We start from the raw sequence: 20,424 nt of genomic DNA, 5'->3' as shown, positions 1-20,424 counted from the left end.
TTATAGTATCTGGGTATATAGTAATACAGCACCACTTACCTTTTTATAATGAATTAACAGTAAATATAATATAACAGAAAATGAGGATTATAATGTATCATCACTTGCTATGAAAAATATAAAGGTTTAGTTTTCTCTGTACTATTTTACTGCGCTGGTTAATGCACATTTTAATGGGTCAATGGCTGTGCTAAAATGGCACAGACAGAAATTTAATGTGAAAGCATTAACCAATGCACTAAGAACGGAGGAAATTAAAACTTATTCCATTTAGTTCTGATTGACTGAAATGTATTATTTCCCAACAGAAATTATACAGGAAAGAAATTAAACCGCCATTTAAACCAGCTGTAGGAAGACCAGAGGACACATTCCACTTTGATCCTGAATTCACATCCAGGACACCAACTGGTCAGTAGTCGTTTTTGTCTTTCTCTGAATTACTCAGTTTAACGCTGCTCACTAACCATTCAGGGGTAATTTTGATCTTGTGCGGTAGTATAAAAGGGGTGATAGTGAACAAACAGCTGTTTTATATAGTAGGGGTAAATGCAACCTAACCTACTGGGCAGGATTGTGTCGTCCATTGAAGTCAATGGGGAGCAAATCGGGCAGAGTGTAAAATAACCACCTAGTTCGAACCAAGCTGTTTCCCTCCCAGAGGGCTAGGTTACAATGATGTCCTGAGATCTAAACCCCTAACTTCCAGCGCTGTTCCACAGCATTACAGTAAACCTGTGAAGAATGACATGAACTCAACATTTTGTAAAATTAACGATCTTGCTAGGATCGCAAACTGTTGACATTTTTGTTGCAGTTTATGGCCCTGAGGCGGACAGTTAATTTGCTTTATTGATAAAATAAAAGCCGAGAAATTTGGGCGTGCCCGTTTATAGTATGATCCCTATGAATGGTGAGACCTAAGGCGCCCCCAATATTGGGCCTTGGGCCTTAATTCCATGGAATTAAGCTGAGCTGTCAGTGAAGTGTACCTAAAGATCGAGCCAGTGCTGGCGTCATACTCCTCCACAGCTAAAGGAGGATGTGTGGGAGATCTTTTGGCCATATGTAATTAGCACCTTCCTGACTCTGCCTAATTTAACGGAGTGAACTTCATCTACATAGTATGGATGTGCTCTTGGTCCAAATTAGGGCTGGCATCAGGAGCTTGCCATGGAGATGGAAGACCTGCCTACAATGGGACATGGGTACAGTTAAAGAGATGTCGTCACTTAAAGGTAATGTATATTTCAGCCTTTGCGGCTAACAAAAATGCCTGTCAAAACATAGTTGTTGGCCCAATAAATGTAAAGACAGGAAACTCACTCTATGTCCAACTGAAAGACTGATGCAACACTTTAACTCCTGTTTACAGGCTGGAAAAGTAGAGCAGGTGCAGAATGAGGTGGTAGCAAGGAGGATGGTGGCCCTGTTTTGCACTCCAGGGTACCCTGCCTATTGGAGCATACATGAAGGAAGCAGTACTTAAGAGAAGCCACTAGCAGTGCCAGCCCTTCAGTGTATGTTAGCTGCAGATGCCGCAGCTCTGCTGGAGCCTGTATAGTGAGTATTGCATGGCCAATGCCAGGCAGCTGTGTCGCTGTCTGTAGAAGCAGGTGAGTAAGGTCTACCTCTTGCGCAGCCTGATCTGCCTGGCATTTTTCCATAGCTCCTCCATTTTGTCCTCCAAAAAAGCTAAGTAAAAGGGGATTCCCATTGGAAACCCATTGTCCCAATATCATGGGCATAATGGCCCGAAAATTGCGGCCTCTCCAGGTGCGTATGATGTGTGCACTCACCCAAAGAGCCCTCGCAAACGCTGGTTCTGATGTGCATGCGCTGAGAACCGTTTTTTGCGATCTGTCAAAATGTCAAAATGCACGCATCCCCGGGAGAAGGACATTTGCTGCCGGAGATTTGGGCTATTTGCTCAACTCTTGCCCAGCGAATGTCCTTCAAAATCTACTTTTACAGGGTAAGTGTTTTAAAACATAGAAAAATTAAATGTTAAACCACTGTCTATGAGGTAATTTATTTTTAACACTATTAAAACATTTTTTTATTCAAAAAATAAATTTTTCACTAAAACATTTAATTTAATGCAGTTTCTTTTGATTTACAAAAAGTGAAGTGTTTTTTTAATTTATGTTAGTACTTTACTTGATTTTAGGGATATTCTCATTGATAGTAATAGGAGCTCAGAGCTCCCATTACTATGAATGAGAATACTATATTGTGATTGGTGGTCCAAGCCCATGTGATCCCAGGATACACATACACTCCTGAAAGACATAGGCCTGTACGCTGGACTGCGCAACTAGGCCTAGGAGTGCAATTCTGCGTTCCTCCGGGACCTCCAGGTATTTTTGTTAAAAAGAAATGTTGGTTAGAGGCCTGTGGAAATCCTCCGACCGCAATTTTCGGGCCAACAAATAAAACTGGCAATGTCAGAAAACTTAACACAAAACCTGCTGACCAACTAAGGAAAAATAAGGAAAATGGTTCAGAAATAGCCCCAAAAATGCAGCTATAAAAGGTTCTAACAGCATGCCCTAGTAGTGCTGGATACTCATTTGATAGGGTTAGGGAGTTGGATGGGAATTTGGCATAACACATCTCCGTCCATATTTCCAATCAGTTATGACTACTTCACATCAAATCAGAATATCTACCCTGAAGAATTTTCAGAAGCTCTGGCATGTATTTTACAGACCTCTTTAAAGATCTCATTAATACTCAGTGCATGAGAAGATCATTTACATCCTTACAGAGTGTCAACCGTGGCTCAGTTGGTAGCACTCAAAAGGTCATGGGTTCAAGTCCCACTCCAGAGACTTGAGCGCACAAATCTAGGCTGATACTCCATACAGTACTGAGGGAGTGCTGCACTGTCGGAGGTGCCGTCTTTCGGATGAGACGTTAAACTGAGGCCCCGTCTGCTCTCTCAGGTGGACGCAAAAGAGCCCGTGACATTATTTCAAAGAAGAGCGGGGAGTTATCCCTCGTGTCCTGGTCAATATCTATCCCTCAATCAACAGATTATCTGTTCCTTATCACATTGCTGTTTGTGGGAACTTGCTGTATGCAATTGGGTTTCCTACATTACAACAGTGATTACACTTCGAAAAGTACTTCATCGGCTGTAAAGTGCTTTGGAATGTCCTGAGGTAATGATAGGCGCCATTTAAATGCAAATCTTTTTTAGAAAGTAGATCAGGTATATTTAGGTTTAGCACATTTTCAACATATGCATTAAATCTAGTACAGTACTTAAAGTATTATTGGCCATAAAATTTAATGAAAACCTTGTGGAATATATGTTTTTTCCTGATAGCAGATATCTTCAAATTACTCATTCACTTTCTCTCCCACATTTTTTGCCCAATCCCTGCTCACTCTGGTTTGTGTGCCACCCGTGGCTGAGAGGGCCGGCGATGGTCTGCTCACGAGTCTCCACTGCTATTGTCCTGCACTGACTGTTGAGAGTGTGCATGGATGATTATCATCTGATCTTTCCTCGTCTTCCTTTGCGGATATGCTTGGCTTGTGGTTGTAACCTCCCAATGGACAGCTGACTGAGAGGTAAACTGTAGCAATGTACTACAGATTGACCGATGTAACATGTTAACATGGTGCTTCCGGGAATTTTAATCAACACGCCCAGGTCAGCAATCTAGTATTATTACTGCTTAAATCTGTGATCATTTTGTACATTGTTACATTGAAGATTTTGGCCGGAATTTTCGCCTACAAAAACGTGTGGTTTTGGAGTGTGGGTGCAGTTAATGTGTTAAAAATGGAATCCTGCCTCCAACCTGCACACTAACGGTTTGAACACAGGCGGGTCGGGGGCAGGGATGGGGGGATGGATGACCAACCCACTCCCAGGGGACGGAACATCAATTTAAATAGGAGCGCAGAGATCTCAAAGGCTTGGAGGGCTGGAGGATGTTGTAGCGATCGGGAGGGACAAGGGCATTCAGGGATTTGAAAACAAGGACGAGGTGTTGTGGGACTGAGAGCCAGTGCAGGTCAGCAAACACAGAGCTGATGGGCTGATGGGTGAACGGGACTTGGTGCGAGTTAAGCTGTGGGCAGCAGAGTTCTCAAGGGCAATTAGGGATTGCAATAAATGCTGGCCTTGCCAGCGATGCCCACATCCTGTAAATGAATAACAAAAGATTGTGGGATGAGGGAGAAGTGGAAAGAGAGAAAAAGGATTAGCTATGTGTCATGTATCCTACATAGCTATTGTTTGTACTATCACAAGGTGTGCCACCACATGGCACTGCAGTGGGAGACTTGTAGGTTACCTGTACAGGTGTGCCTGACTTAATATAAAAGGCAGGCCACCAGGTGTGATCCTCACTCTGGAGTTATCAATAAAGGACTAAGGTCACTGCAGTTCAAGTACAACACATTGCCTCGTGGAGTCATTATCAGAGCATCCAAGGACACAACAATTGGCGGGGAGATTACGGACTTCCACGCAAAAATGGCTACCCTTGGTACGTTGCAGCAGTTCGCCGATGGTAATGATTGGGACGCCTTTGTGGAGAGGCTCGACCATTTCTTCACAGCAAACGACCTGGCAGGAGACAACCCGGCCACACTGGCTGGCAAGCGCAGAGCTATCCTGCTAACCAATTGTGGGCCCACCGTCTGTGGCCTCGTCAGGGACTTGCTGGCACCAGCGAAGACAATGACCAAGATGTACAAGGAGCTCATAACACTGATCCATGAGCAACTCAAGCCCAAGGAAAGCATCCTCACAACCAGGCACTGGTTCTACACCCACTGACGGCCCTAAGGCCAGGAAATCGCGAAATACGCTGCAGACCTCAGGAGGCTGGCGGCACCGTGTGATTTCGGTGACCATCTCATTGAAGCGCTGTGGGGAATTTTTGTCATTGGAATTGGCCATGAGGCCCTTCTTCATAAGCTACTGTCGGTGGACACCACAGTCACACTGCAGAAGGCCATCTCTGTGAGCCAGGCATTCATGACCTCGACCTATGGCTCTAGGCAGATGACTCACCCTCAGGACTCAAACCCGGCAAGTACTATGCACAGAGTGGTGCCTTTTAGAGGCTGGACTCTAGAGCACGTAGAGGCTGGACTGTAGAGCGCGAACCCTCTCAGGGAAGAGAGAACAGGCCCCGAGTACCTTAACTCAGAGACTGCCGAGGGGGGCTAATTGAGTAACAGCATGCTGGCGTTGTGGAGGGAATCATGGGCTCACCAATGCCGCTTTAAAGACTATGTATGCAAAGGCTGCAGCATAAAGGGCCACCTCCAGCGAATGTGTAAGAGAAATATGACTCACTGTGTCGATGAAGAGTCTGCAGATGGCCATGAATCCAGCGTGGATTATGAAACAATAGGCAGAGAGGCAGCTCAGCCCCACGATGAGGGTACATAGCATGTTGACCTGCACCACCGAGTGTTCCCCGTTGAGGATGGAAGTCGAGATAGATGGCGTTCCAGTCTTCGTGGAAGTGGACACGGGGGCGAGCCAGTCAGTAATGAATCAAGAAGCCTTTGAGAGGCTATGGGGCAATCAAGCTGAACGACCCAAGTTGGTCCCGGTTCAGGCAAAGCTGCGCACCTACACCGATGAACTTATCCCAGTCATTGGTAGTGCGGATGTTAAGGTACTCCATGATGGCGCGGTGCACAAGTTACCTCTGTGGATTGTTGCAGGTGATGGACCAACGCTACTCAGAAGAAGGCAGATGGAGAAGATACATTGGAAGTGGGAAGATTTCACCCCTCCAGCGATCGACGTCCTCTGTGCTCAGAGGCAAAGCAAGCCCTCACCTGAGGGTGGATCGGGCACCAGAGAGCAGACCAGCACAGCACCCGAGGCACAGACCGCCCAGCACGACTGTGTGGAGATGATCCAGTTGGGACGACCCGAACGCATCTTCCAGGCTCCAGGACTCCGGAGAAAGAAAATCAGATCCAGAGGTGACTTCCCAGCTTCGGAGGCAGAACCCGGGGAGAAGAGGCAGAACCCGCAGTCGACATCGTGGATGGAGGAAGGACGGCGCCCGAACCACGAGGTGATGCGCTGAAGAAAAAGATGGCGGTGGCCAGACCACGAGGTGCAGCTCTGATGAGCAACACGTGGCACCAAACGGAGAAGAGAATTGAGGTAAAGATAGCAAGGCTCTCTTAAAGGAGGCCTGCAACCCACCATACTTAAAGGGACAGTTCCACACACTCAAGCAATGTAATCGCAACTGTGAGTTAGATGTAAAATGTGTAACTGAGGATCAGAGTTGTGTACATGCAATAAGCAAGAAAAAGTCGCGTAATCACGATCGGAGCTACAGGGTATCCACAATAAGTAATGAAACGTTGTGCGATGTAGGATTTCAACTGCATACAGCCAATTCAGCGGGCAAATGCCCATTGGGAGCACACAGATCCAGCGAGCTACCCAACGCTGTAACCTACATCCCTGGGACTAGAGTTATGCACCATAGAGTGTGGCCACAAGCAGCCAATATACACGAGCTGCAGAGCAAGTGATCTCAAGAGGGCAACAGCACCGGTATCGATACCCTGACCCTGATTGGCTCTGCCGTTCAGGCATCCGATGGCACCAGCCGCCACGAGCCTGAAAGAGCATACTGTGCTAAGGCGCAGCCCCTAGACCCCATCTCCACCAAGGCTATACCCGGGAACGAAGGGTCACCCGCAAAGGTCCTCCCAAAGGGGCCCGGGTCCAGCCAGATCCCAAACCAAACAATGCCCAGGCCAGCGAGTCAGCAATTCCCTGTGCACTGCTAGATGACAGCTCCTCAGGGAGCAGCAGCGATCCAGGGCACAAAGAAAGGACAGGGAGGTCACAGGCATCTGTGAACCTGCCCGATGTTAGGAGCAACGGCAACAGCCCCGAGAGCAGGCAACCTGAGCCAACTGGGTTCCCACTGCCAGCACTGGGCACTGCGCTGCCACCAGACTACATGGACACCATCCAGCAGTTCTGAAACTAGCTTGTCCTTACGCATCTGTTACCAATCCCCAGCACGTATCGATAATGTACCTCACCAGTCTAACGTACCTGTCTCACAACTGAACCACAAATGTAACACAAACTTGTTTTTCTGGACTTGAATGTATATGAATGCAATGAGTTTCCGGCATAATCTATATGTGGGGGGGGGGGGGCAGGAGAATGGAGTGGTCAGGGACACACACAAACAGCAACCACCAGCACTCTACTGCCAACGAAACACCAACCACTCACCCAAGATTGAAACGACCTGCCAAGGGTTGACCAGATAGAGCTAAGCCCAGAGCACAGTCAATACCGAGGCGATTTGCATTAAAGGCTTGGGGGAGAGTGATGTCATGTATCCTACATGGCTACTGTTTGTAATATCACAAGATGTGCCACCAGAGGGCATAGCAGTGGGAGACTTGTAAGTTACCTGTATATGTGTGCCTGGCCTAATATAAAAGGCAGGCCACCAGGTGTAATCCTCACTCTGGAGTTATCAATAAATGACTAAGGTTGTTATGTAAGGAGAAAGAGTCAGACTGAATATTGTGAGCTCAAAGTAAAGTGACCTTAGTCTTTTACTGCAGGTCTCCAGAGTGCCACTCCAACCTGTGAATCCTCCTTAAATACCTATGCTTCCAAGGGATTATGGAATCCCTTGGGACTTCAGGGGATGAGCCCACTGGTGGCTGTACAGAGTAAATAAAGTTCACATATATAACAACACCACCCCCCCCCCCCCCCAAAGTCAATAGTGTAACTATTTACAACGTGAGTCGATCTGGGGCCCTTCTTGCCCTGGTTGATCGTCTCGGTGTGAAAAGTCATTTGTTGGGCCCTCACTGGGCTGCTGTGCAGCTGGCCTTGCTGGGCTGCCTGATGTGTTGGGTCCTGCTTGGGCTACTGTGGATGATGGGTTCTGCTTCGTGGTCAACCGTGGTGTCGGTTGCCACTGGTGTGTATGTTGGGGGATCAAAAAAGGTAGGGTCCAAGGTGGGTTGCTCAGGATAGTCCGTGAATCTGAGTTTGATTTGGTCCAAGTGTTTCCGGTCAATGAGTCCACTTGAAAGTTTGACCCGAAACACCCTGCTCTGCTCTTTGGCCACGACAATGCCGGGAAGTCACTTGAGACCTTGTCCATAATTGAATACAAATATAATATAATTGATTTCAATCTCGCGTGACACATTTGCACTATCATGGTATGCACTTTGTTGAAGCCGCCTGCTCTCTACCTGTTCATGTAGATCATTGTCTTCAGTGCTCTTTTCATGAGCAGTTTCGTAGGTGGGATCCCAGTGAGTGAGTGGGGTCTCGTGCGGTCGCTAAGCAGGACTCGGGATAGGCAAGTCTGCAGTGAGCCTTTAAGCCTTGCTTGATAGTTTGCACTGCTCTTACTGCCTGACCATTGGACGCTGGTTTAAACGGGGCAGATGCGACATGTTTGATCCCGTTACGGGTCATCAATTCTTTGAACTCAGCCCTGGTAAAACATGGCCCGTTGTCGTTCACCAGGACATCGGGTAAGCTGTGAGTGGCAAACATGGTCCGCAGGCTTTCAGTAGTGGCAGCGGACATGCTAGCCGACATTGTCACACATTCAATCCACTTGGAGTACGTGTCTACAACCACAAGGAACATTTTAACCAAGAATGGCCCTGCTTAATCAACGTGTACCCTAGACCAGTTTGGAGGGCCAAGACCATAAACTTAGCGGTGCCTCCCTGGGTACATTGCTTATCTGCGAGCATGTATTACATCTGTGAATGCAGGACTCTAAGTCCGCATCGATACCGGGCCACCACACATGGGATCTGGCTATCGCTTTCATCATTACCATGCCTGGGTGGGTACTGTGGAGGTCATTGATGAAGGTGTCTCTGCCCTTCTTGGGGACCACTACTCGATTGCCCCACAGAAGGCAGTCTGCCTGTATAGACATTTCATCTTTGCGCCGTTGGAATGGCTTTATCTCTTCCTGCATTTCCACTGGGACACTGGACCAGCTCCCGTGAAGCACACAGCTTTTGATTAGAGATAATAAGGGATCCTGGCTTGTCCAGGTTTTGATCTGCGGCGCAGTGTCGGGTGATTGCGCACTCTCAAATGCTTCCATAACCATGACTAGATCTGCGGGCTGCGCCATATCCACCCCAGTGGTGGGCAATGGCAGCCTACTGAGAGCATCGGTGCAGTTTTGTGTGCCTGGCCTGTGGTGGATGGCGTAGTTGTATGCGGACAACGTGATCGCCCATCTCTGGATGCGGGCTGATGCGTTGGTATTTATCCATTTGCTCTAGGAAAACAGGGATATAAGTGGCTTACGGTCAGTTTCCAGTTCGAATTTTAGCCCAAACAGGTATTGATGCATTTTCTTTATCCCATAGACACACACTAATGCTTCTTTTTCAATCATGCTCTGGCTCTCTCAGCCTTAGACAGATGCCTGGATGCATAAGCAACCGGTTGCAGTTTCCCTGAATCATTAGCTTGTTGCAATACACACCCGATGCCATATGACAATGCATCACATGCTAGTACCAAACGCTTACATGGATCATACAACACAAGCAATTTGTTTGAGCATAACAATTTTCTCGCTTTTACAAAGGCATTTTCTTGGCTTTTGCCCCAAACCCATTCGCCCCTTTTCATAGTAAGACATGTAGTGGTTCTAGCAGGGTGCTGAGACCCGGTAAGAAGTTACCAAAGTAGTTCAGGAGTCCCAGAAACGACTGCAGCTCCGTCACGTTCTGTGGTGTTCTCGATTGCCTCCGTCTTCGTGTTGGTGGGTCTGATGCCATCCGCCGCAATCCTCCTTCCCAGGAACTCCACTTCAGGCACCAGGAAAACGCGCTTCGAGCGTTTTAACTTGAGCCCCACGCGGTTGAGTCGACTAAGAACCTCCTCCAGGTTCTGCAGGTGCTCGACTGTGTTCCGACCTGTGACCAAGGTGTCGTCCTGGAAGACCACGGTGTGCGGAACCGACTTCAGTAAACTTTCCATGTTTCTCTGGAATATCACCGCCACTGATCGGATTCCAAATGGGCATCTGTTATAAATAAAAAGACCTTTGTGCGTGTTGATGCAGGTGAGGGCCTTCGATGATTCCTCCAGTTCCTGCGTTATGTAGGCTGAAGTCAGATGCAGCTTCGTGAACGTCCTTCCTCCCGCCAGCGTTGCAAAGTGGTCGTCGGACTTTGGTCGTGGGTATTGGTCCTGCAGAGAGAAACGATTGATAGTTACTTTGTAATCACCACAGATTCTGATGGTGCCATCTCCCTTGAGGACTGGGACGATAGGACTGGCCCACTTGTTGAACTCGATTGGGGAAATGATGCCCTCTCTTTGCAGCCGGTCTAGCTCGATCTCTACCCTTTCTCTCATCATGTATGGTATTGCTCTTGCCTTGTGATAGATGGGTCACGTCCCCCGGAATTAGGTGGATCTGCACCTTTGCTCCTTGTAATTTCCCGATGCCCGGTTCGAACAGCGAAGGAAATTTGTTTAAGACCTGGGCACACGAAGTGTCATCAGCAGACGATAGCGCTTGGATGTTGTCCCAGTTCCAGCGTATATTTCCCAGCCAGCTCCTGCCGAGCAGCGTGGGACCATCGCCCGGTACTACCCAGAGTGGTAGCTTGTGCATCGCTCCATCGTAGGAGACCTTTAAGGTAGCACTGCCGATTACAGGAATCAGTTCTTTTGTGTAAGTTCTTAGTTTCGTGCGAACTGGAGTTAAGACTGGCCTTGAGGCCTTGTTGCACCACAACCTTTCGAATGTCTTTTTGCCCATGATGGACTGGCTCGTGCCCGTGTCCAGCTCTATTGACACCAGGAGTCCATTTAATTCAACATTCAGCATTACCGGGGGCCAATTCGTGGTGAACGTGTGCACCCCATGTACCTCATGATCCTCCATGGATCTGTCCTCCTCTGCAACATGGTGGTTTGTAGGTTTAACAGGATTGCAGCTCACCTGCACTCTCGTTGGAGGTGTTCCATTGTTCCACAGCCCTTGCAAACGTACTCTTTGAATTGGCATGAATAGAAACGATGATCACCCCCACAGCGCCAACAAGGTGTTAATGGTCTTGCATTCATCACCCTTGATGGTGGACTCTGAGACATCTGTGGATGTGCAGTTGCAGGCATGTGTGACCTGTCCTGTACGTTACGATTCGAAAGCAACATCATTTTGTTCACAGTACTTGTAGCAGCACTTGTGTGCTGAGAGATTTGCTTCATATTGTTACTGGTGGCAATGAACGCCTGGGCTATTGCTATGGCCTTACTCAAGGTTGGGGTCTCTACAGTCAAAAGTTTGCGAAGTATGGTTTCGTGGCCAATGCCAAGTACGAAAAAGTCTCTGAGCATGTGCTCCAAATATCCTTCAAATTCGCAATGTCCTGCAAGACGTCTTAGCTCGGCGACGTAACTCGCCACTTCCTGGCCTTCAGACCTTTTGTAGGTGTAGAACCGCTACCTCGCCATCAGAACGCTTTCCTTCGAGTTCAAATGCTCTCGGACCAGTGTGCACAAATCATCGTATGATTTCTCCGTGGGTTTTGCTGGAGTGAGCAGATTCTTCATGAAGCCATACGTTGGTGCCCCACAGACAGTGAGGAGGATCGCCCTTCATTTGGCAGCGTTCTCTTCCCCATCTAGCTCGTTGGCCACGAAGTATTGGTCGAATCGCTCGCCAAAAGTTTCCCAATCATCTCCCTCCGAGAATTTCTCCAGAATGTCTACTGTTCTCTGCACCTTTGGGTTCACTACCTGTATCTCGTCTCCAGTTGTTGTGTATGGAAAAAGAATCAGACTGAAAACTGTGAGCACAAAGTAAAGTGTGACCTTAGTCTTTTATTGCAGGTCTCCAGTGTACCTCTCCAATCTGTGAAGCCTCCTTAAATACCTGTGCTCCCAAGGGTTTATGGGATCCCTTGGGACTCCAGGGGATGAGCCCTCTGGTGGCTGTACAGAGTAAATACAAGTTCACATACATAACAAAGGTCACGACAGTTGAAGTACAACACATTGCTTCGTAGAGTCATTATCAGAGCATCCAAGGACACAACATTATGCTAACCCTCGTGATCATTGATCCCTCCAACGCCGCCAATTGCTATGGCCTCAGCGATACCCCTTCCCATGATGGCCATCACTTTAATCTCCATGGGGGTTAAAGGAAGCAGGCGTGCTTGTCCTCCTCCAATTCTTTCATCCTGTTATGTGCCAGCTTCTCCCGCCAGAAAGGGGGAAGTGTGTCAGTGAGTGTCCTTCAATATATTTGGGTGATATGGCTGTCATAGTTGAATAGCTGCCAGTGTGGGTGTGGTGTGAGTTGTGGGTGCAAGGCTTGCAGCAGTGCTAAATGTGTGAGGGTGAGGTCAAGCACACGAATTGAAAGGTTGAGTACGATTAATGGAGAATGTTGGTAGCTGGGTGATGGCGATATAGTGAATTAACCAGTGGATGAGGGTGGTGGTGCATTTGGTAGGATATACCATTTGGAAATTGAACTCACTCATCTTGACAACTCGTGTCAGATCGTTTAACTTCTTCCTGCACTGCCTCCATGTTCTTGGAGCTACACTCCTGGCATTGACCCCCGCCGGTACTTCTTCCCACTATCTCCAGAGCATTTGCGTGGAGGCTCTCATGCCCCCCTGCAGATACAGGATTTTTTCTCTTTCTCTCCACGACTTGCACCAAGACCTCCAGTGCATTGTCTGAAATCCTTGGTGCTCGCGTTCGCTCATGTTCATCCACTCCTCAAAGTATTACAGCATAGATTCACTTTTCAAAGGACTTTCACCACTTATTGCCACAACCTTTAAGAGGTGCAGGCTGCCTTTAAGTAGCACTAACCACTCGTGATATCGGACCCCCTCCTGATGCGTGCAGCCAATGAACAGCACAGGTAGTATTGGCTGCATGCAGCAATCATTTAAAACAGCAGGCAGCACCAAGTTAATGTGTTGCCTGCATCACAATGAATGGGCGCGGATTAATCGCATACCTCAATCTCCATGCCCGTATTTGGTAGTTAGCCAATTTAACCGCCATTATATTTTTACTAAAAGCTAACAGTGCTGCAAATACTCAGCAGGTTAGGCAGTGTCTGTGAAGACAGAAACAAAGTTAAGCTTTCAGGTTGCTGACCTTTCATCGAAACTGTGCTGAGGAGTTCAGAGGAAAGGGCATCCAGTTCTGGTGAAAGTTCATCGACCTGAAACATTGCCCCTGCTATTAACGGGGAGGAGGCAGGGGTCTTCAAAACTGGCTTAGGAACCCAGAAATGAGTGGGCAGGCCTGGGGGGAGGCTGGTGATTGCGAGGGCTGGGGGAGGGGAGGTGGTTGATCAGTGCTGGATGGAGGCTCGCGATCGGGAGGGCTGACGGAGAGGTTTAGGATTGGGTGAGTTGGGGGAGGTTTGAGATCGAGAGGGCTGTAGGGGAGGGGAGGTCAGTGATCAGCAGGGCTGGGAGAAGGCTAACAATCAGTAGGGCTGGATGAGCTTTGAGACAGGGGCTGGGGGAGGCTGAAGGCCTATTTGAAAGGTGGTGGAGTATTCCTGCTCCACTTGGCCTACACAGAGTCCTAAAAGAGCCACTTACCTTGGGGAGCCAGCAGCTCTGGCCTCGAATCAGCTGCCGGGAATCCTATAGCTTGGGCCTTCCCTCAGTTACTGTTAAATTTAAATCGTGGCGCAAATGACGTCATCAGGCCGTGACTTTGGTACGTTAATTAGACCCCCGCTTGCCTTTTGTGGAAGCCTCGTTCATGGCCTGGTTTCTGCACTTTAAAATTTAAAGGGGAGGGAATGGAGTAGAGAAAGGAGTCAGGTTGCTCTATCCTGATATTTTAAACCACACCCCTGACTCTCTCCTACCCATCGGGGGGAGGGGAGGGAGGGGTGTTGGGGGAGGTGTTAAAATCAAGGCCGTTAACTCTGTTTTTCTGTCCAAAGATGCTGTCTGACCTACTGAGCGTTTCCAGCATTATTTCAGATCCCCCAACCTCTGTTGTCGAGCTACAGTATGCAGACAACGTCTGCGTCTGTGCACATACAGAGACTGAACTCCAGGACATAGCCGATGTATTTACTGAGGCGTATGAAAGAATGGGCCTTATGCTAAACATCAGTAAGACTAAGGTCTTCCACCAGCCTGTCCTCGCCGCACAGCACTGCCCCCCCAGTCATCAAGATCCACGGCGCAGCCCTGGACAATGTGGACCACTTCCCATATCTTGGGAGCCTCCTATCAACAAGAGCAGGCATTGACGACGAGATCCAACACCGCCTCCAGTGCAGCCTTCGGCTGCCTGAGGAAAAGAATGTTTGAAGACCAGGCCCTCAAAACTGCCACCAAGCTTCATGGTCTACAGGGCTGTAGTAATACCCACCCTCCTGTACGGCTCAGAGACATGGACCATGTACAGTAGACACCGCAAGTCACTGGAGAAATACCACCAATGATGTCTCCGCAAGATCCTACAAATCCCCTGGGAGGACAGATGCACCAACATTAGCGTCCTCGACCAGGCCAACATCCCCAGCATTGAAGCATTGACCACACTTGATTAGCTCCACTGGGCAGGGCACATAGTTTGCATGCCAGACACGAGACTCCCAAAGCAAGTGCTCTACTCGGAACTCCTTCACGGCAAACAAGCCAAAGGTGGGCAGCAGAAGCGTTACAAGGACACCCTCAAAGCCTCCCTGATAAAGTGCGACATTCCCACTGACACCTGGGAGTCCCTGGCCAAAGACCGCCCTAAGTGGAGGAAGTGCCAGGAAGGCGCTGAGCGTCTCGAGTCTCATCGCTGAGTGCATGCAGAAAACAAGCGCAGGCAGCGGAAGGAGCATGCGGCAAACCAGTCCCACTCATCCTTTCCCTCAACGACTATCTGCCCCATCTGTGACAGAGACTGTAATTCCCGTATTGGACTGTACAGCCACCTAAGGACACATTTTAAGAGTGGAAGCAAGTGTTCCTCGATTCCGAGGGACTGCCTATGATGATGATGTCAGATTTCCAGCATCCCAATGATGTATTTATTAAACAAATACAAACCATTAAATATAAAATACTTTAAATCAAACTGGACACAGCTAGTGAGGGGGGGGCGATGCATCCTGTGTACAGTATTGAGTTTTATTATATTAGTATTGCCTTCAGATTTTTTGCTATAAGACACAGTGCAGGACAAAGAGTTGAAAAAGACTGACTGTTGCCATGGACGTTAATATTTAGAGGAGAACCTCCTTTGTCCCAAAGAATGACGTATTAAATTAATGAATTCATTGCAGATATTTTGTAACAAAGAACAGCTTGTACAGTATCTGGTAGTCAGAGTGCCCAGAGTTTCTATTAATTTATTTTTTTCAGGAGCTTCAGAACACCAGTACCATCAAATCCATGAAAAGGAGAAACAGTGTCAGAGATCGGGAGGTATTAGGGCATAATATTTTATTTATAATTTTTAATTTTTATGTTTTCATGGGATGTGGGGGGTTGCTGAAATGGCAGGTATTTATTGGCCATCCTTAATTGCTCTTGAATCACTGCAGTCTGTGTGGTGAAGGTACTCCCACCGTGCTGTTAGGAAGGGAATTCCAGGATTTTGACCCAGCGACGATAAAGGAACAGTGAAATATTTCCAAGTGGAGAGTATTCCATCACACTCCTGACTTGTCCCTTGTGATAGTGGAAAGGCTTTGGGAGTCTAGAGGTGAGTCACTTGCCGCAGAATACCCAGCCTCTGATCTGCTCTTGTAGCCACATTATTTATGTGGCTGGTCCAGTTAAGTTTCTGGTCAATGGTGACCTCCAGGATATTGATGGTGGAGTCTTTGGCTATGTTAATCCTGTTGAATGTTAAGGAGCAGTGGCGAGACACTCTCTTGTTGCATATGGTCATTGCCTGGCACATGTGTGGCACGAATGTTACTTGCCACTTATCAACCCAAGCCTGAATGTCGTCCATGTGGGCATAAATATATTCATTATCTGAGGAGTTGCGAATGGAACTGAGCACTGTGCAGTCATCAGCGAACATCCCCACTTCTGACCTTATGAAGGAGGGAAGATGGTTGGGCCTAGGACACTGCCCTGAGGAACTCCTGCACCGATGTCCTGGGCCTGAGATGATTGGCCTCCAACAACCACAGCCATCTTCCTTTGTGCTAGGTATGACTCCAGCTAGTGGAGAGTTTTCCTCCTGATTCCCATTGACTTCAATTTTACTATGACTTCTTGATGCCCCACTCAGTCAAATATTGCCTTGATGTCAAGGGCAGTCACTCTCACCTCACTTCTAGAATTCAGCTCTTTTGTCCTTGTTTGGACCAAGGTTGTAAAGAGGTCCTGGCGGAATCCAAACTGAGCATCGGTGAGCAGGTTATTGGTAAGTAAGTGTCACTTGATAGCACTGTCAATGACACCTTCCATCACTTTGTTGATGATTGAGAGCAGTCTGATGGGGCAATAATTGGCCGGATTGGATTTGTCATGTTTTTTGTATACAGACATACCCGGGCAACTTTTCACTTTGTCGGGTAGATGCCAGTGTTGTAGTTGTACTGGAGAAACATGGCTAGAGGCACGGCTAATTCTGGAGCACAAGTCTTGAGCACTACAGCCGGGATGTTGTCGGGGCCCATAGACTTTGCTGTATCCAGTGTGCTAAACCAATTCTTGATATCAAGTGGAGTGAATCGAATTGGCTGAAGGCTGGCTTCTTTGATGGTGGGGACCTCAGGAGGAAGCCGAGATGGAACATCCCCTTGGCACTTCTGGATGACGACGGTTGCACCCACTTTAGCCTTGTCTTTTGCACACACATGCTGGCCTCTGCCATCATTGAGGATGGGGATATTCATGGAGCCTCCTCCTTCCATTAGTTGTTTAATTGTCTGTTAAGTAAGGAGAAAGAGTCAGACTGAACACTGTGAGCTCAAAGTAAAGTGTGACCTTAGTCTTTTATTGCAGGTCTCCAGAGTGCCTCTCCAACCTGTGAGGCCTCCTTAAATACCTGTGCTCCCAAGGGATTATGGGATCCCTTGTAACTCCAGGGGATGAGCCCTCTGGTGGCTGTACAGAGTATATACAAATTTACATATATAACATTGTCCACCACCATTCATGACCGGATGTGGCAGGATTACAGAGCTTTTGAATTGATTGCATGAGTTTGCAGATGAAGCCCATTCTGCCTTGGCTCTCCTCCTGTTCTCTTTGTGAAATTGTTCATTGGCAGTGACCCAGATTATAACGGTGAATTCATTCCACACCATTGTCAGACCGTGCAGTTTTATTTGATCTCCACTTGCTACCCAAGGCATGATTCTGGATTCGACATATGCTTACATCTCTTCCTGTTAAGATACACAGATGCACATTTGCCCATGGGTTGAATGGAATTAATGTGTTCTGCACATAATTTTGCTAGGCTGGAAGACATTGTAAGGTGGCAAGTGTATCTGAAGTCATTTTCCTGGAAATAGTACAAATGTTGTTTCTTTTTTGAAGGCATATTGAAAGGCTTCCTTTCAAAAACAATCAGAAACTAGTAACTCTTCACTTCTTCAGTCCATTACTAGGAATTAGATTTTATGAATATAGAATCAAGCAGATTATTAATCCCTTTAAATATAGTCAAACCACATTGCCCAGAGGCTGGGTTCACCATCAGACCTTCATTGTGTTGGGGTTTGAACTTCTGCAGGAAAGATTTTTGTTGTGAGAACAGGTTTGCATTAATGGAACTTTAAAAAAAAAAATTACTTCTGCTCAAATGTTGTTCGCTTATCCTCTTCCATCCTCTCTTTAAAGAGAGACAGATGGAGTAATGCAGCACATTAATTTTTGTAGACTTGTACCCACCAGAACTTGGGTTGATACTGCCCAAACCTATTTCGTTCAAGACTATGGGCTCAATTTTCCCCAAAGCATTTTTTTGGCGTACTTGAAGAGTTACACCCGATTTTTTGGGGCCTAAGTACGGCAAAAAAAATATTCTGAGTTTCCCCGTTGGATTTCTTTTGGTGTGGCATAACCCGACCTTTAGTTTTGGGGGTGGAGCCTTGATCTGCGCCAAAAAGATCGGGCTGCTAAGGTAACCAGGGGCACAATGCGAGCTGAGGTGCAAAGTCAAGCATACAGCCAGCTCCCAACACATTAAAAGAATTGAAAAACACATAACAGCTCTCTCTGGTGTAAGCACAACTGGAGTAACTCTCAGCTGGCCAACTTCCCTAAATGGCTGGTTACGCCCCCTTTGGCTGAAAAAAAAACTGACCTAAAAAAATCGTAACTAACTGGTGCAAATTGATTGGGGAAACTGTGGTTTTTCAACTTAGGCCAAAAAAAGCGGCCTGCTCCAAAAAAACAGCGCAAATCACTGGAGAAAATTGAGCCCTAAAGCTTAGACTTTTCCGATCAGGACTGGCTTATTCACCCCTGTAAATTGGATGGACTTGATCAGGGATCTGGAAAGAGTTCATTGTGATAGATTTCTGTCTGTTTCATTTTATGCCCTCATTTTAGTATCCTCAGGAAGTACCTACCTATTTTTTGGTGGTCCAATGCAAATGAAGTGAAGATGACGATCACGTCAAACGCCGCATTTTCAGTCATCTGCCTCATTTGCGTGTTTGTTCTTCGCAACCCATATAAGACAGGTGTCCAAGGTTACTGGACACAATGGAGAAGCAGAAGACAATGTACAAAACCCAACATTAATGGCATCGATTTGGAGCTTATTTATGATTCTTTTTGGAGTTTGTTTTTGTTTTGTTTCTTTGTTCTTGTCAGCTATTGTAATATCTTCCTTTGTACTTTTTGCTGTGGGGCTGCCATTCCTCCATCTCCACTCCCCCACATTTAAAGCAGGGCATTATGAGTTCCCCATTAGGAATCCCGCAGTATATTTGTTTTTGGGAAACAGAAGAACACAAAGAATGGAGGAATCTCAGCCTTGATTTACACTGCACCAACACACCAAAAAATGCAGAGGTACACTTCATCTACACCTGTCGGAGGAGAAGCTCCTTCAGAGACCTCACTTTGCCAAGCAAGTCACCACATGATCCAGGGAAGTCTGATGGCCCACAACCATCACAGTCACTGGAGTGCTTGTGCTCACAAAGAAAGCATGTGTACCTGAGCTGGAAAAGTTGCAGAAGTGCAACTTAAATGACAAGGGGACTAGAGAGTAAAATATATGGGGATATGCTCAAACAAAAGGGACTGTTGTCATTGTGCTGCCTTTGGCATGTAGGCCCTGGAGGAAGATGATCACCAAGAGCTTCAGCAGCAACTTCAAGATGAAGCAGAGGATAGTCATTGCTAGCTGCAAGCAACATTTTTGTTACTCTCTGACAGCAACCTTCCTTTGATTTCCATATCTGGCCACCGTAACATTCTGTTTGCATCTTCTCCAGTTCCTTAACAACTATAGGCACTTTTCTATGTACAAATATTCACAAAGCTCTCAATTAGAAAAAGGACGCTAAAGTCAAGGGAAGTGTAAAGTGATGCCAAAATGTGAAATTATAGTGATGAGGAGAGGCTGAGATTATGGAACTATTCCCATTGGTTCCGAGAAGGTTATGAGAGTTAATGGAGGTTTTTCAAATTATGAAGGGCTTTGACAGGATAAATAGTGAAAGACAATTTCCTTTCATTGGGGAGTCACTGACAAGGGGGCCATCAATTCAACATTGTCTCTGAATGTGAAGAGAGGCTTAGAGAAATTCCATAGCAGATAAGTTTTGGAGTATGGAATGTTTTGCCACAGAGACTAGTTGAGGTAAAGACCATTGCTTTTTTAAGGAAAAGGTATATGAATATTTGAAGCAGAAGAAAATACAGGACTATGGAAAGAGAGCAAGTCATGGGGAGCGTCCGGGGCTGGCTGACCAAGGTGATTTGTTTGCGATTGTTCTAGCAAGGGGCTGGCACAAACACAATGGATGAAATGGACTTTTCTGTAACCTTCCAACATTCTATCCATGCCTCCTGATGAAAGCAATTTCCAAATGTTTATAAGAACATTGTCTGAATGTACAACAGCTTTAAAACACCCTTCATTTTAATTATAAACCAGACTGGGTGAGTGGCAAGTGCTTCTTTTCACAGTGTTTCTCCTTAGTGCTCGGGTATGAAGTATGTGCTCTTAATCGTAGCCGCCTTCTGCTCCCCAGTGCTATCTTCATAGTAAAAGTGTGTGACGTGGCTCACTTCAACATTAGAATATGAACTGTCTGGGACAGATGTCCCTTGTCTCATGGCTCCTGAATCCTAAGATGGATCTGCTACAGGCTGCACCTCGTGCTGCTGACTGAGCAGCCTGGCCCAGTGTTCTTTCTGCCAGATGTGCAGGCATCAGAGAGAGGGGCTGGC

The 20,424-nt window shown here is 47.0% G+C and overlaps 1 protein-coding gene across 3 annotated transcripts in view; it reads left to right on the top strand.

The window, feature by feature from the left end:
* rps6ka2 (ribosomal protein S6 kinase, polypeptide 2) overlaps positions 1 to 20,424 on the top strand; it is a 654,298-nt gene that overhangs the window by 502,015 nt on the left and 131,859 nt on the right. For all 3 annotated transcript variants that reach the window (XM_070889669.1, XM_070889667.1, XM_070889666.1), the window contains exon 12: positions 309 to 411. In XM_070889669.1, the coding sequence (XP_070745770.1) occupies positions 309 to 411 (103 nt within the window). The remainder of the gene's footprint in view (positions 1 to 308; positions 412 to 20,424) is intronic.

The sequence above is a fragment of the Pristiophorus japonicus genome, chromosome 9, assembly GCF_044704955.1.
Source record: "Pristiophorus japonicus isolate sPriJap1 chromosome 9, sPriJap1.hap1, whole genome shotgun sequence".
Classification (NCBI taxonomy): Eukaryota; Metazoa; Chordata; class Chondrichthyes; family Pristiophoridae; genus Pristiophorus; species Pristiophorus japonicus.
Note: the sequence above shows the minus strand (reverse complement) of the source record. Positions and strands in the feature narration are given on the sequence as shown.